Consider the following 16,217-nt stretch of genomic DNA (forward strand, 5'->3'; position numbering starts at 1 on the left):
TAGACACAGGCACTCCATGCAGTCTAACGATTTCATCAATATAGATAACAGCCAATTTGTCCGCATTATAAATCGTCTTGACAGGTAAGAAGTGAGCAGATTTGGTTAGTCTATCAACAATAACCCAAATTGAATCCATACCTTTTCTGGAGCGAGGTAACCCAACGATAAAATCCATCGTGATGTGCTCCCATTTCCATTCCGGTATGGGTAAGGGTTGCAGTAATCCGACAGGTCGTTGATGTTCAGCTTTGACCTGTTGGCAATGAAGACATTTGGATACAAAATCAGCAATTTCTTTCTTCATTCCCGGCCACCAGAAATTCTGTTTCAGATCTTGGTACATTTTCGTATTCCCCGGATGGATAGACAATTTCGAATTGTGGCCTTCTTGCAGAACTCTTCTTTTCAGTTCAGTATCATTCGGTACACACAGTCTTTCTTGAAATTTCAGTACATTATTCTCAAATTTGAATCCCGGTCTCGGTTTAGATTCTCTTTCCTCGATGATCTTCTTCAAGAAATCGTCCAGTTGCTGTTTCTCTTTAATTTCCTCAATCAGTGCCGGTTGAGCAGAAATAGCAGCTAAGGTTCCACCTTGTTCCCGTAAAACAATTTCAATTTCAGATTTTTCAAGGTCACAAAGCAACTCTTTCTGTCCTGTAAGCAAACATGCTAAGTTTCCAATCGATTTCCGGCTCAATGCATCGGCAACGGTATTGGCTTTTCCTGGGTGGTACAAGATCTGTAGGTCGTAATCCTTTATCAGTTCTAGCCATCTCCGCTGTCTCATATTCAGTTCTTTCTGTGTGAAGAAATACTTCAAGCTCTTGTGGTCGGTATATACTTCACATGTTACCCCGTACAGGTAGTGACGCCAAATTTTCAGTGCAAATACTACTGCAGCAAGTTCCAGATCATGGGTTGGGTAATTCTTTTCATGTGGTCTCAGTTGTCGGGAAGCATAAGCTATAACCTTCCCATTCTGCATTAAAACACATCCCAAACCCTTATGAGAAGCATCACTAAATACAGTATAACCATCCGTACCTGAGGGTAAAGTCAAAACTGGTGCAGTCACAAGTCGAGTTTTCAACTCCTGGAAAGCAGATTCTCTTTGGTCGGTCCAGTCAAATGATGTCCCCTTTTGAGTTAACTGAGTCAATGGTAGGGCAATTTTGGAGAAATCTTTGACAAATCTTCTGTAATATCCAGCCAATCCCAAAAAGCTTCGGACTTCAGTCACATTTGTTGGTCTAGGCCAGTTCACCACAGCTTCAATTTTCTGCGGATCAACAGAAATTCCATCTTTGCTAACAACATGCCCCAAAAACATAACATGGTCAAGCCAAAATTCACATTTAGACAGTTTAGCATACAGTTTCTGTTCCCTTAAGGTTTGTAGGGCAAGTCTCAGATGATGTTCATGCTGTTCTATACTTTTGGAGTAAATCAATATGTCATCGATAAATACAACAATAAAGTCATCAAGGTACGGTTTAAAAACTCTGTTCATGAGGTCCATAAAAGCAGCTGGTGCGTTCGTGACTCCAAAAGGCATAACTAGAAATTCATAATGTCCATACCTTGTTCTAAAAGCAGTTTTATCAATGTCTTCCGGTTTAACCTTCAGTTGATGATACCCCGATCTGAGATCAATCTTAGAAAACACTTGTGCACCCTGTAACTGATCAAATAAATCATCAATGCGTGGCAAAGGGTATTTGTTCTTTACAGTTACCTTATTCAGTTCACGGTAGTCAATGCACAGTCTCAGTGAGCCATCTTTCTTCTTGACAAACAAAACAGGAGCACCCCATGGCGAAGTGCTAGGTCTGATGAACTTTTTATCTAACAGTTCTTGCAATTGCACTTTCAGTTCCTTCAGTTCAGTTGGAGCCATTCTGTAAGGAGCTTTAGAAACTGGTTGTGTTCCGGGAATCACATCAACGGTAAATTCAATCTCCCTATCAGTCAAATCTCCTGGAAGATTATCTGGAAAAACATCTGGAAATTCCCTGACTATAGGAATACAATTCACATCAGTTTTAACACTATCATCAGTAGACACAGTCAGTACAGAACACAGATATCCTTTACACCCCTTTCTAATTAATTTAACAGCTTTCACTGACGAAATCAAATACGGAGGAGGTACTACTCCACTCCCATTAAACACAAATTCAGGCAAACCAGGTGGACGGAAAACAACTTGCTTGGTCACACAGTCAATAGTGGCATGATATTTTTGTAACCAATCCATCCCCAATATTACGTCAAAATGATCAATGTTCAATGGCAGTAAATCAATAAACAGATGCATATCCCCAACAATAATTTCACATGCGGGGTACATATAAGCACATGTCATGGATCCCCCTACGGGTGATGATACGGCTAGCAGATAGTTCATGGGTTCTAAGGGTCTATCCAATTTCCGTGAAAAAGCATATGATACATAAGAATGCGTAGACCCCGAATCAATCAGTACATATGCATTTTGAGTACAGATAGAGAGAATACCTGACACAACGGTCTCGGTATTCTGCACATCTCCCGGTACTAGTGCGAACACTCGGCCTTGCCTCATAGGCTCTTTCCCGGTAGCTTTAGGGTTAGGCTTTGGTGGAGCATTTGATACTGCTGCGCTTGGTGCAGCTTTACCACTGGCTTGTGGAGCAGAGGGGCAGTCTTTAACCATGTGGCCCACCTTGCCACACCTGTAACAGGCTCCAGATATTCTGTAGCAAACCCCTTTGTGCTTCTTGCCACATTCAGAACAGGGTGGTATGAAACCACTCCCTTGGCTGGGGCTAGTTGTCAACCCCGTATTCTGTTTCTTGTTGGCTGGGTTGTGCTTACCTTTCTTAAATTTGAAACTCTGCCTTTTTCCATGCCATTCAGTCGTTGGTGTTTCAGATTGTTTCACTGCTGCAATGTTCGACTCGGCCATCAATGCCCGGTCGAGAACACCCACAAAAGTCGGTAATTTCAAAACATTTATCCGGTCAAGTATTGCCACATTAAGGCCACCTTCAAATTTTCTGGCCTTCTTATATTCAGTATCCACCATGTGCGGTGCATAACGGGCAAGTTCAGTAAATTTGGTTTCATATTCTGCAACGGACATTGTGCCCTGCTTCAGCTGTTCAAATTCAGTCACTTTTCTATCCCTGACACACTGAGGGAAGTACTTTTCAAAGAAGGACTCCTTGAACTGAGCCCAAGTCATAACAGTGTTTGTTTCACGGATTAACATCCACCACCTTCTAGCTTCTTCTTGTAAGGTGAAGGTAGCTAACAGTACTTTATTCGCTTCAGAGCACGGGAACACCTCAAATAATTTCTTTGTCTCAAGCACCCACGCTTCAGCTTTTAACGGTTCAAGGCCTCCCTGGAAGGATGACGGTTTCATCTTACTGAATTTATGGGTGAGAGCAATAATATCCCCATCATCCGCATTCGCATTAGGTTCCGGCTGTACCGGAGGAGGAGGAGGAGGAGGGGGCTGTTGGTTCTGTTGTTGTTCCAGTCTAGCAGTTATCAGTTCTATCATTCTTTCCATTCTTTCCATTCTTGCCTCAGTAGATGAGGACTCAGGTTCATTTGCATTGTCCATTTCACTATAAGCAGTTATAACAGTTTTAAACATAAGCAATCATTTGTTTCATAGTTTAACACATTAACAGATATTCAGTCATAACATAGCCACACACTTTTCAAGTTCATGAGATGTCCTAATTACTTTTTCTAGGACCCCCTATAGCTCATTTGGACACGTGTGTGCGGTATAACTCGTGGTAAGTATCGCTCTGATACCACTCTGTCACGACCCAAACCCGGCCCTATGGGTTTAGCACCGTAACCGGCCAGTAATCCGAGATTACCGAAGGCCTGCTGAACAGTAATACAGTGAAACAGAGTACAGGGCCTGGCGGAAGCCAATACAGTAAATAAATAGTGTCCATTGAGCTGTGACAGTCTGTATGCAAAAAGGCTTTTCATACATTATACAAAAACAGTACAGAACAGTATACACAATATTCACATCCACTTAACTAGGGACTCAACCCCACATAACAGTACAGAAAACATTCCGTCTGTACAACACAGTATACAAAATTAACAGTCACACAGTACAGGGACCTAATCCCTGTATAACAGTACAGTAAACAGTCAGTCTATACAAAACAGTGAAACAGTACAAAAAGGGGGAAATTCTAAAACACCCCTAAGCCTTAACAGTAGGCTCGGAACCTCGCAGTGAGGCACAAAGGCTGGCTTGACAAAACTGGAGTAACCCTGACGCCTCTAGCTGCGGTCTGGTGCCTGTACACCTACATATATATATGAGCAGTGAGCTAAAGCCCAGTGAATAACATAAAGCGTAAAGGGGTTTAGAATGAATGTCCTTACAGTAATGAAAACAGTTCATTTCAATCAGTAATTCAGTTGCTCAGTACAGTAAACAGTCATATGTGGTACATCCATTAGCATAACAGTAACAGTAGGTCTTAAAAGACCGAACAGTAATGATGGCCATCAGTCAGTAAACAGTAGTGGTTCCACAAGGAAACCGACAGAGATCTCTGTGACAGTAACAGTAACAGTAAACCGTAGATACTAAGGATGCCACAGTACAGTTCAGAAATAAAGGACATACATTCATTCAGTAAATAATACCAGTTCAGTAAACAGTTCAGTTCAGTATTCAGAAGATAATCAGTTGAACATATCTTTACACAATTGTTACTCACAGAGTTCTGGGCTACAGTATGCTAGAGCGTGTCTCCCCAGTTGCCAACCCTACACAGTTCACAGGTTGAACACACTAAGCTACACAGTTGGGAAATCTCATAACTTAATCCCTAATTTGCCTTGGTGTGTTCTACAATGATATCCTCATCAAGGTGCCTTAAACTAGGCCTAAGAATGCCTAGGATGGGATGAGGATGCAAAAATACACTTAGAAAACATTTCGCAAAGTTTGCTGAAAATAGGAGCCTCGCTCGAGCGAGACTTTCTACGCTCGAGCGTAAGTCCAAAATCAAAGACTTCGCTCGAGCGAGGAATCCTTCGCTCGAGCGGTCTGCAAAACAGTAAAAGTACTGGATGCTGAAATTTTACGCGCGATGGTCGCTCGATGGTCGCTCGAGCGGAGCCCTGGACAAAGGTGCTCGCTCGAGCGGGGAATCCTTCGCTCGAGCGAGGAAGCCAAATCTGGAATTTCCAGATTTGCCTCCCAAGCTCAAACCAAGCATTCAACCACTCCAAACTCGACCTCTTGGGCCCAAATTCTGGAAAACATCATTAAATTCAATGTATAACAAGTTTCAAAGCTCAATTTATGAATTCAAGCCCCAAAGGTGAGTCAATTAGAACCATATTCAAACCCATTTTCAAGAATATGAAGAACATGCAAACATGCAAGGATTTAAACCAAATCAAAGCTTCAAAGCTTGTTCAAATGAGCTCATTCTTTTCAAAACAAGATGAAAACATGGTCTACTCTTACAACATGGACATGCATGTAACCATTTACCATGAATTCAACTCAAAACTCATTAATTCAACCATGCATGCAAGAAATGAGCTTCAATTCACCATTAATGACCCAAATCATGACTTAGTTCTACAATGAAGCATGAACCATGCAAGAACTAGTTCAATAGCATCAATAAGAAGATAAAATCCTTACCTAGAGCTTGAATTAGAAGACTAGGAGCTCAAATATGCAATCTATACTTCAATTCCTTCAATTCTCCAAGCAAAACCCAAGGTAGAATTCAATTCCTCTCACTCTCTCTCCTCTCTTCCCTCTTGGTCGGCAATGAGAAGGAAAATGGCTGAGGAAATGTTGTTCTTGGCTCAAGTATGTGTGTGAGATAGTGGCCCACTCAATGGCAAAACGGTAATTAAGTCCAACTCTTCAATTGGCTTATTTTAATCTAATTTAATCATACCTAATCAATTTTCAGATACTTATACCATAAAATCACATTAAATATGAGGGTCACGTAACATCAATCGGTTTCTAGTTCGGCCGCCGATAAGGCCTTCAAATAGCAGTTTAAACATATAAACATGAACAGATAATCAGACAATCAAACAGATAGAATGCAATTAACTAACATATACTCAGTCAATTCAGTTTCAACTTCAGTCAGTCGGTTCAGTATTTCATTCAGTTCGATTATCAGTTAGTTATCAGTCATTATCAGCTTCGTTTAACAGTAATCGGTGATTAACGGTAATCAATCGGTCATAAATCAGTAAACAGTACGAGGGTTGTTACAATTTCTCACAATTAATTATCCCAATTAATCAACCAATGTAATTAGGTCTTTTTCCATAATTAACATTACAACCCTTAGGTCCCATTTTCATCAATGATTCAACATTTATTCCATTTCTCTATGCCAAACATGCATCTAGGTTTATTATGAATAAAACCCTAACTTTTGTAAAATAACACAAAAGCCCCGAATTTTTACCAAATTACCAAACCAACCCCAACATCTCAAAATACTAAAATTTAAAGACAAAATCCATAGAGAGGAGTAGGATATCCCTACCTCGAAGTTTGAGCCAAAAAGGAGATGAAGACTCGAAGATCAACGTGTTCCAAATCTAAACTTTTTCAGATTAAATCAAAGCTCTCAACACCCTCTATCTTTTTAACAAAAGCCCTAGGCTAGATTCATACTCTAGGGAGATCAAATCTTAGAGAGAGTGTAAGTTTAGAGTGAGAGAGTCTCGGATCTAGGGTTTGAAAGAAAAAGAAAGTGAAAAACTGATGTTCAAAAACGCTATTGTCCGCTGATATAAAACACGCTCGCTCGAGCGAAGCCTTTGTCGCTCGAGCGACCAGACACAGAAAACCCTCGCTCGAGCTAAGAAGTTCTCGCTCGAGCCAAAAACTCAGAAGTGCGCTTGAGCGAAAGAATGCTCGCTCGAGCTAACAACTCAAACCCTCAGGTCTGCAACCAGAAGCACGCTCGAGCGACAGACTTCTCGCTCGAGCGAAGAACAAACCAGACCGCTCGAGCGAAGAAAGCTCGCTCGAGCGACCAACTCCTCGCTCGAGCGAAGGTCCAAAAATCTGGGCAGCAGCACTAGGCTCCCAAACATAACCAACCTGTAACAAACCTGCCCAACACATCTTATAACTCAATATACAAAGTAAAGAGGATGCAAACAAGATAATAAACAACTACCAACATCCACGGACACTTGTCCGGATCACTGTACAACAAGGGTAAAACCGGGATCGCTATAAGTTAAACAAAGAACATAGACCCTTTGCATCTTTTGTGGAATTCAACCATCATAGGGAAACAGTTATATTTGGTACAACCTTGTTGTATAATGAGACCGCCGAATCATTTGTATGATTGTTTCAAAATTTTGTAGAGGCTATGTCAAGAAAGGCACCAAAAACGTTGTTCACGGATCAAGATGCTGCAACGGCTAAAGCCATACCCATCGTGATGCCTGACACAAGTCACCGACTATATACTTGGCATTTGATGCAAAATGCATTAAAACATGTTAATTGTTTGTTCCAAGATAAGGGGGTAAAGGTGTACTAAATAAATTCTTCTTTGACATTGAAGATGCAAATCAATGAAAGTTAGAGTGGGCAAAAATGCTTGATAAATATGATGTGCATGAAAACCATTGGTTGAAATTGACTTTTACGGTGAAAGAAAAATGGGGCTAGCCATATGTTAGATCAACATGGGCTGTGGGAATGAGTACCACACATCTTAGCGAATCTTTTAATGCTTTTTTGAAGGATTACATTCGTTTTGATTTTTACTTAAATGAATTCTTCATGCATTTCGAAAGGGTACTTTACGAGAAGCGATACAAGGAGTTAAAAGCAGGATATGCTTTGTGCCAAAGGTTGCCAAAGGTGAAAGCAACAATAAGAATGTTAATTCAAATGGGTAATGTCTACACAAAAAAGATATTTGAAGAGATTCAAAATGAGTACTTTCGATCCATTGAATAGAACATAGAAGCAATTGCATATGGCAAGGCTAGTGCCATTTACACAGTTGTTGATGTTGGTAAAAAACATGCAAGGAAAGTGAAGATGGAGAGGGATGGCTCTTTGGGTTGTAATTGTACAAAGTTTGAAAGGGAATGAATCTTGTGTTGTGACTCATTGAAGGTTATTAGAGACATATTGAAGATAAAAGAGGTTCCTCCACAATACATTCTACAGAGGTGGACCAAACAAGCAAGAGCCGAAACTGTGAAAGACATTAAGAGGAATGACATTCAAGTGGATGTGAAATTCCAACAAGCCTCGCGATATAAGACATTGATGACCGCATTTAGAGCACTAGCAAGTAGAGCTGCTGAAACTGAAGAAACTTATGATTTTTGTATTGCATGCCTTGCTACATTAGGTGCAAATGTTAAAGGCAAGTTAAGTGCTCATTTTGGTGTTGGCAATAAAGTAAGTAATGATGATGACACCCAAAGCGTTGAAGTGAATTGCGAAGATGTGAATCATGTTGTGCAACCAAAAGGATTGAAGAAAAAGGTGGCAACTACTAAGGGCAAAAGAAGGGTACAATGTGGATTCGAAGCGGCGTTGGTAGCGAACTCCAAAAAAAAATCCTGTGCTAACAGCTTGGCTTCGTCACAATCTATTGCAAGTCCAACAGTTGCACCTTCTCCATTATCTGTTGGAGGAGATACCTATGTTCGTCAACATGTTCCTTCTCTTTAACCTCTTCCTCCCCTTCATTCTCTTGCTCCATCTTTGCCCATGGGTGGTAATTCTATTCCTCTGCCATTGATGTATCCCACATATCATGTAAGTGTTAGTACAATCTATGTATTTTTTGTGTGGATATAATATATGACTCAAACCATGATTGCGAAGCCTAATATATGACATTGTTGTAGGCGAACAATTTGCGTGAGATGTATGTAGTGCAAAATTTTTTGGCAAATTCAATGCCTCAACGGCATTCTGCTTAACCAACATTCCAATCACTACTTCAAGGTTCATGTGGATATGACATTGGGTTTCGATATTCTCAAGAATCAAACAGCCCAATGTGTAGCCAGGTTCATCCTTGCTGTCTTTTTAATTTGTAGTTGCTGAAAATTCTGAATTTTTAGTTGTTGAAAATTCTATTTAAAGTATGTATTTAGTTGCTGAAAATTGTGGAAAATTCTGTCTTTTTCCATTTTAAGCTATGGACAAGCACAAAGACAAGCAAACTGAAGCTGAAATTGGCCTGGTAAGTGAAGTCATAGCAGCTCAAATTGTGAAGCAAACTGCTGTTGGAAAGTGATGTTGTTGCACAAATTGTGATGTTGTTGGAAAGTAAAGTAATGGCTTGTATGTCTATTCAAATGCCTTGCTGGCTGGAAAGTGATGTTCAAATTGCTGTTCAAACGGCTGCTGTATGTGTGTTCAAATTGTGTTAAAAATGTGTGTTCAAACTGTTGCTGTATGTGTGTTCAAATTATGTGTAAAATGTGTGTTCAAACTGCTGCTATATGTGTGTTCAAATTATGATGTTGCTGGAAAGTGAAGTAATGTAATGGCTTGTATGTGTGTTCAAATAGCTTGTGAAGTAATGGCTTGCTGGAAAATTTTGTGTACCTGTATGTATGTTAATGGCTTGTATGTGTGGACCAATGTGTTAATGGCTTGTATGTGTGGACCAATATGTTAGTTTAGATGGACCAATGTGAGCATAACATGTTGAATCTTTTAATGCTGGATCTGCTGCTAAAACCATAACATGTTGGTTCTGGTATGCTGGATCCGGTATGTTAATGATAGAACCATACATGTTGGTTCCGGTATGCTAATGATAATGATAGAACCATACATGTTAAACCAAAATGCGCTGCCGGTTCTGGTCTGGATCTGCTGTTAAACCAAAATGTGCCATACTGATAAATGGTTCTTCTACAGCTTCATGCTGCTGCTATACTCAGAACCATAACATGTTAACAGAACCAACATATATACTAGATCCAGAACCAACATGCTGTTATCTGTTCTGCTGGTTCTGCTGTCATCTGGTTCTGGTATGCTGGATCTACTGCTAGAACCATAACATGTTGGTGCCAATGTTGGATCTGGTATGTTGCTGCTGTTAAACCATAACATGTTGGTGTTGCTGTCATGTGGTTCTGCTAGAGCTTCATGCTGCTACCGTACTTAGAACCATAACATGCCAACAGAACCAACATGTATACCAGATCCAGAACCAACATGCTGTTATCTGTTCTGCCGGTTTCGCTGTCATCTGGTTCTGGTATGCTGGATTTGCTGCAAGAACCATAACATGTTGGTGCCAATGTTGAATCTGGTATGCTACTGCTGTTAAACCATATCGTGTTTGTTCTGCTGTCATCTAGTTCTACAAGAGCTTCATGCTGCTGCCATACTCAGAACCATAACACGCTTGCTAACAGGTAGAACCATAACATGTTTACTAATAGATAGAACCATAACATGCTTGCTAACAGATAAAACCATAACAGATAAACTTAATAGATAAACTTAAGTAAGTAATGATGATCATCATGCTGCTGGCATACTCAGAACCAGTTGAGGGCATATGTTTCCCAAAATGAACTTGCTAACAAGTTGAGGCCACATGTTTCCCAAAATTCATTCCATAACAGATAGCAAGTTAAATGTTTCCCCAAATTCATTCCATCATTCATTTCATAACAGATAACAAGTTGAGGGAAATCAACAAATGTTAATTCATTCCATAGTTCATTCCATAACAGATAACAGATAACAAGTTGAGGGCAAAATGGTACAAACTTCCATTCAGTTTCCCAAAGTATATAAACATAAGTTACATCATGAAGTACATAAAATCCAAAATGATACAAACTTCCATTCAGTTTCCCAAAATACAATAAAGTACAAAAGTTATATCATAAAGTACAAAATGATAGAAAATACAATGAAATACGCCATCTCTTTGATATTATTTTCCATCATTTGAAGCCTTCGACCATAGTCATTTTCCATGTAATCAAGCCTCGTCCTTACACCGTTAGTCTTTTATTGTTATACCATCACAAGCTGTACTGTTGGAACGGATTCTAGACGTAACGTCTTCATCATCTTCATTCACGAACTTGAAATAATTGCAATGGGGAGTGGGAATGTTACTTTGCAATGCATGAGAATCAGTTAGTTGAATAAGACAAATATTAATGTGACTACTAAAGGAAGAAATTTTCCAATACAAACTTACATATTTTGATGGGCAAACAAAGAACAAATGCCCTTGATTTCCATTCTCATTGGTTCTTACAATATGTATGGTAGCGGTTCTTCCACAATTGCACAGCCTCGGTTGTAATCTTATGTTGCTAATGTTAGAAAAAGAAGCCATTTTTTAAATCTGCATACATGAGAACTTTTTTAAATGGCAGCTCCATAGAAGAGAGGGACAGAGTGTAAAGGCTATTTGAATTTGAGCCAAACTGAAAAACATCTTCACTGAAAATGGAACAATGTGGAACAATTAGTGTAACAGCTCGAGTAACAATCTTCAACTACAATGTGGAACAACTACAATGTGGAACAATGTCAGCACTTGCTATGTTGTCAGGACCTGCTTCTATTTGAGAGTGACTGGATTTTTTCTTTTTCTTATTCTTGGAGAATTGTAACATCTGTCAAGAATTGATTTAACTCACTTTCATTGAAGCCAATGAAACACCTAGTTCTTAACTCACTTTCATTTGATTTGTAACTTACTAGGATTTTATCATTTATTCTACCCAAAGTAGATAATTACTTTTTCAAACACAGAACATAGCATTAATGGATATAATTTCAAACACAGAACAAACTAGTGTCATGGATAATTAGTTCAACTATAAGTTTAACAGAAATTTATTTTTGGTGGTACTTATTCAATGTTCAATTTGCACATAGTTTGCTATTTGGGGTCCTGTTTATATTTCAGTATTGGTTTCTATGCTTGAATTCTGTACTGGATTAGTACAGATGTTAGCAGTGCTAAAATAGCATATAACAACATAAAACACTCACTCCAGTTGTTTATATATGGAGCAACTATAATTTCAACTATTGTCATGGATAATTAGTTCAACTATAATTTCAAACACAGAACAAACTAATTTCAATCACAAAACTTAAGTGCAACTATAATTAGTTTTTCAACTATAATTTGAAAACTTAAGTTTAAACTAGTGTCATGGATATAATTTCACAGGAACTCTACAACAATTCTTTACAAAATCAAGTACAAAATTAATCAATTTGACAAACTAATTCATCCAAAACCCACAAAATCTCAGTCGAAAACTGTGATAGCCCTAATTTTTGTCATTGTGAAAGCCCAAATTTTTTTCACTGTGAAAGCCCTAATTTTTCACTGTTCCAATCCCAAATCAAAGCCCTAATATTGAAATTTCAAATCTATTTTGTCAATCTCAATCACACAACCCTAACTTCTTAATTTCAGAGTTTCGAATACAAACCTAGTTCCTCTATGGCTTCAGCACCCACGTTCTCATCAACAAATTTCTTCGCTCAGTCGATGGTGGTCGCGGTGGAGCTATGGTTCATGAAGCAAAGAATATTAGGGCTGGAGTGGGTCGTCGATGCCATCTAGGGGACCAGTCGCCAGTGAGGGTGGGTTCGATGGAGGAGGACGGGTGAGTGCGAGGCTGAGTGAAAGTGAAAGTGAAAGTGAAAGTGAGAGTGAGAGTGATTCGAACTCAAGTGATTCTGCTTGAATGTATAACTATAGCAACGGGCGAGAATAAAGTGAAATTTCAATTTTTTTTTTAATTTTTTTATTATGGCCGTTGGATGTGCAACGGCTGATCTCAGCCATTGCAAGGAGGATTGGAAAGAGGCATTGTAAGGAAAGGATCTGAACTCAAGTAGTTGAGGTGGGGAAAGGGCCCAATTGATTGAGAGTGTTAACTGACAAATTTATCATAGTTTTTATTAATATATACAACTCTCTAATTGAATGAAACTCTTTCAAATTTTAATTAAATTTTTCTTCAATTACTAATCTAGCAATTAATTATTATTTTTTCCCTATTAGAAAAGAAAAAAAAAAAAATTGTTCGTAAGGTTATGAGAATGAATTTGTGTAATATATCTTATTTTATTTTTAAGAGAAATGAAATTGTAATTTGTAAATGTAACTAATCTTTCTTGTTGAAAAAGGTTCTAAAAAAAAAAGTTTCTTGATAATAGATAGCACCCAAAAATTGAAAACAATGGTAGCAGTCGTAGAAGAAGCCGGCAAATGAATAGACCACATTTGTCCTCCAGCAAATCAGACCGTGAAATCAACCTCACAAAAAAAGCACAATGAAAAAAATCTTAATTTAAAAATTAAAAATTAAATTAGTCAATTTGATGCTCCTTAGGAGTGTTTTGGCTTTTTAGTTTTTTAACTTTTTTTTTTTTGAATCATATCATTTTTTTTTTAATTTTTTTATATTAAAGTCTCGTTTGGAAACATATTATTTTAGTATTTTTTGACTAAAATATTTACGAAAAGATATATAAAAAGTAAAGATAAAATCGAATATTTGATTTTCTGATATAAGTTACAGATTTTTTGATTTTTTAAATAATTTTTTAACTTTTAAACTAAAACAGATACATGCCAAATGAGGCCTTAAAGTGAAAAGGCTTAAAAAAAAAAAAAAAAGTCAGCTTCTTTTGGAAAAATAATAAAAAGCTAACATTTTTGACTTTTTTTTTTTTATAAATTTTTGACTTTTTTAATATAAAAAAATAAAGAAATGACCATAACCCAAAAAATGCCAAAACACTCCTAAGAATTAGTTAGTTTGTTTTTTATTTATTTCTTATTTTTTATTGAATTAAAAAAAATCAAAATATGTCACACTTCATAATTATTTTTTATTTTTTATTTTTTTAACCTTATTAGATCTTTATGAATAGATCTCAAAGTAAAAAAGAAAATACCACCAGGGGTGGTGTAGTGGACTCGTGAACAGCGTATTGTGTTTTTACAAGGGGAAGTCAGGTTTAAATTATGAGGATGTAGGTTTTTTACGAGGGTGAGTCAGGTTCAAATTCTATGGATATGCTCTCTCAATACACAGATTCTCTGCGTTATATTTCGATCGAAATTTAAATTATTCTGTGGTGCGTGTTAAGAACTAAATGTCTCGGTAGTAGATCCCTTTTTATAAATTGTATTAAATCTAACTGACAACCAAATACGCCAGAGGGTCCACAGATAGTATAATACCTCACAGAAGGTCTTTTTTTTTTCAATTCAAAAATAAAAAATAAAAAATAAATTGAAAACAAATCAATAAAAATAATTTATTTATTTATTTTTTAAGTTGATCCCAAACTCATCAACTTAGTGAACATTGTTCAATTTATAAAAATTTATATTACGTCAACATGTACATAATAATTATTTTAAAAAATAATATACAGAATTTTTTATAATTAAAAACAAAAAAATAAATATTTGAAAATAATAATAAAAATAAAAACAAAATTAAACATAACATAAAACACAAATTAAAAATTTCAATAGTTTAATTCTTAATACAATTTAACAAATCTAAATCCCAAGTTGAACAAAATTTGGTTTGGTCCTTCTTAGAGGAAAATATTTTTATAAAGTTTTGATAATGGATAATTAAAAAAAAAAAAAACTTTTCCTCCAAGAAATAAAATTGAGAAGCATAAAAAAGGTAACCCTCCTCAACCCAATTCCACTCAACGCAACACAGATAGAACTCAACAACAACAACAATCATGTCTCTGAAAACATCCCTAATTTGCTTCTTCTTCTTCTTCTTCTTCTTCTTCGCCTTTGTGAGCCCAACTTTCGCCAGAAAACCCCACGTCATCAATTTCCGATCCCCCAACCTCTACCCGGAGTCCCTCTCCTGGGACCCAACGGCCCAGCACTTCGTCGTCGGTTCCCACCGCCACCGCACTCTCCTCTCCGTCTCCGACGCCGCCGTCGTCGACACCCTCATCTTCGACCCCTCCCTTCCCCCCAACACCACCGTCCTCGGCGTCTCCGTCGACATGCTCCGCCGCCGCCTCCTCGCCGTCCTCCACTCCTTCCCTCCTCTCCCCTCCTTCAACGCCCTCGCTGCCTACGACCTCCGATCCCCCGATCGCCGACGCCTCTTCCTCACCCTCCTCCACGACCCCACCACATCCGACGACCGTCCGATCGCCAACGACGTCGCCGTCGACTTCTCTGGCAACGCTTACGTCACCAACGCTGCCGGAAACTTCATCTGGAAGGTCACCGTCGACGGCGAGCCCTCCGTGTTTTCCAGATCTCAAGCATTCACTTCCCATCCGGTTGAGGTCGGCAAAATGTACAGTTTCTGCGGACTAAACGGCGTCGTTTACATTAACAAAGGATACCTTCTCGTGGTCCAGACGAACACAGGCAAGATGTTCAAAGTCAACGCAGAAGACGGAACCGCACGAACTGTACTGTTGAACAAGGATTTAACGGCGGCGGACGGAATCGCCGTCAGAAGTGACGGCGTGGTGGTGGTGGTTTCTCAGCACAAGGCGTATTTTATTAAGAGCGATAGTAGTTGGTCGGAGGGAGCGGTATTTGACGAAACTGCCCTCGAGGCTGGGAGGTTCGCGACTTCGGTGACTGTAGGAGGGAATGAGAGGGTATATGTGTTATATGGGCATGTGGACGAGGGTATTCATGGAAATGGAGAAAGAGAGGAGTTTAGTATAGTGGAGATAGAATCAGAGGAGGAAAATAAAGAAGACAATGTTTGGATCTATATTTTGATTGGGTTGGGAATGGTTTATTTCTTCTTTTGGAGATTTCAGATGCGCCAGCTTGTTACCAACATGAACAAAAAGACTGCTTAACTGTGTTTTTCGGTTTTTTTTTTTATTTTTTATTTTTTTCCCACAAAAAAAATAAAAATAAAAGAAGAGAAAATGATTAAGCCATTTCCCGTTTTGCATTTTTTAGAGGATGCCCAAGGGCTTTTGTAATAGTTGACTTTATACTTTATTTTTATGCACTTATAAAAGTTCTCTTGCCTGCATTAATGGATGGTTATGATATGTATGTGCCTTTGTGTTTGTTTTGATGTTGCACTTATATTTGAGTTTTTTAATCTAAGGAAACTAGAGTTGTTTGGTTGAGTTTATGAAAGAAAACCCATTT

General features: G+C 38.3%; 1 protein-coding gene across 1 annotated transcript; it reads left to right on the forward strand.

The window, feature by feature from the left end:
• The first annotated feature begins 14,578 nt into the window (after positions 1 to 14,578).
• Positions 14,579 to 16,115, forward strand: LOC114313719 (uncharacterized). Its single transcript, XM_028260125.2, has one exon. The coding sequence runs from the start codon at positions 14,810 to 14,812 to the stop codon at positions 15,911 to 15,913; it is 1,104 nt and encodes a 367-aa protein (XP_028115926.2). The 5' UTR covers positions 14,579 to 14,809; the 3' UTR covers positions 15,914 to 16,115.
• Positions 16,116 to 16,217: the final 102 nt, after the last annotated feature.

Source organism: Camellia sinensis, chromosome 5, assembly GCF_055761805.1.
Source record: "Camellia sinensis isolate YWXY chromosome 5, ASM5576180v1, whole genome shotgun sequence".
NCBI classification, from domain to species: Eukaryota; Viridiplantae; Streptophyta; class Magnoliopsida; order Ericales; family Theaceae; genus Camellia; species Camellia sinensis.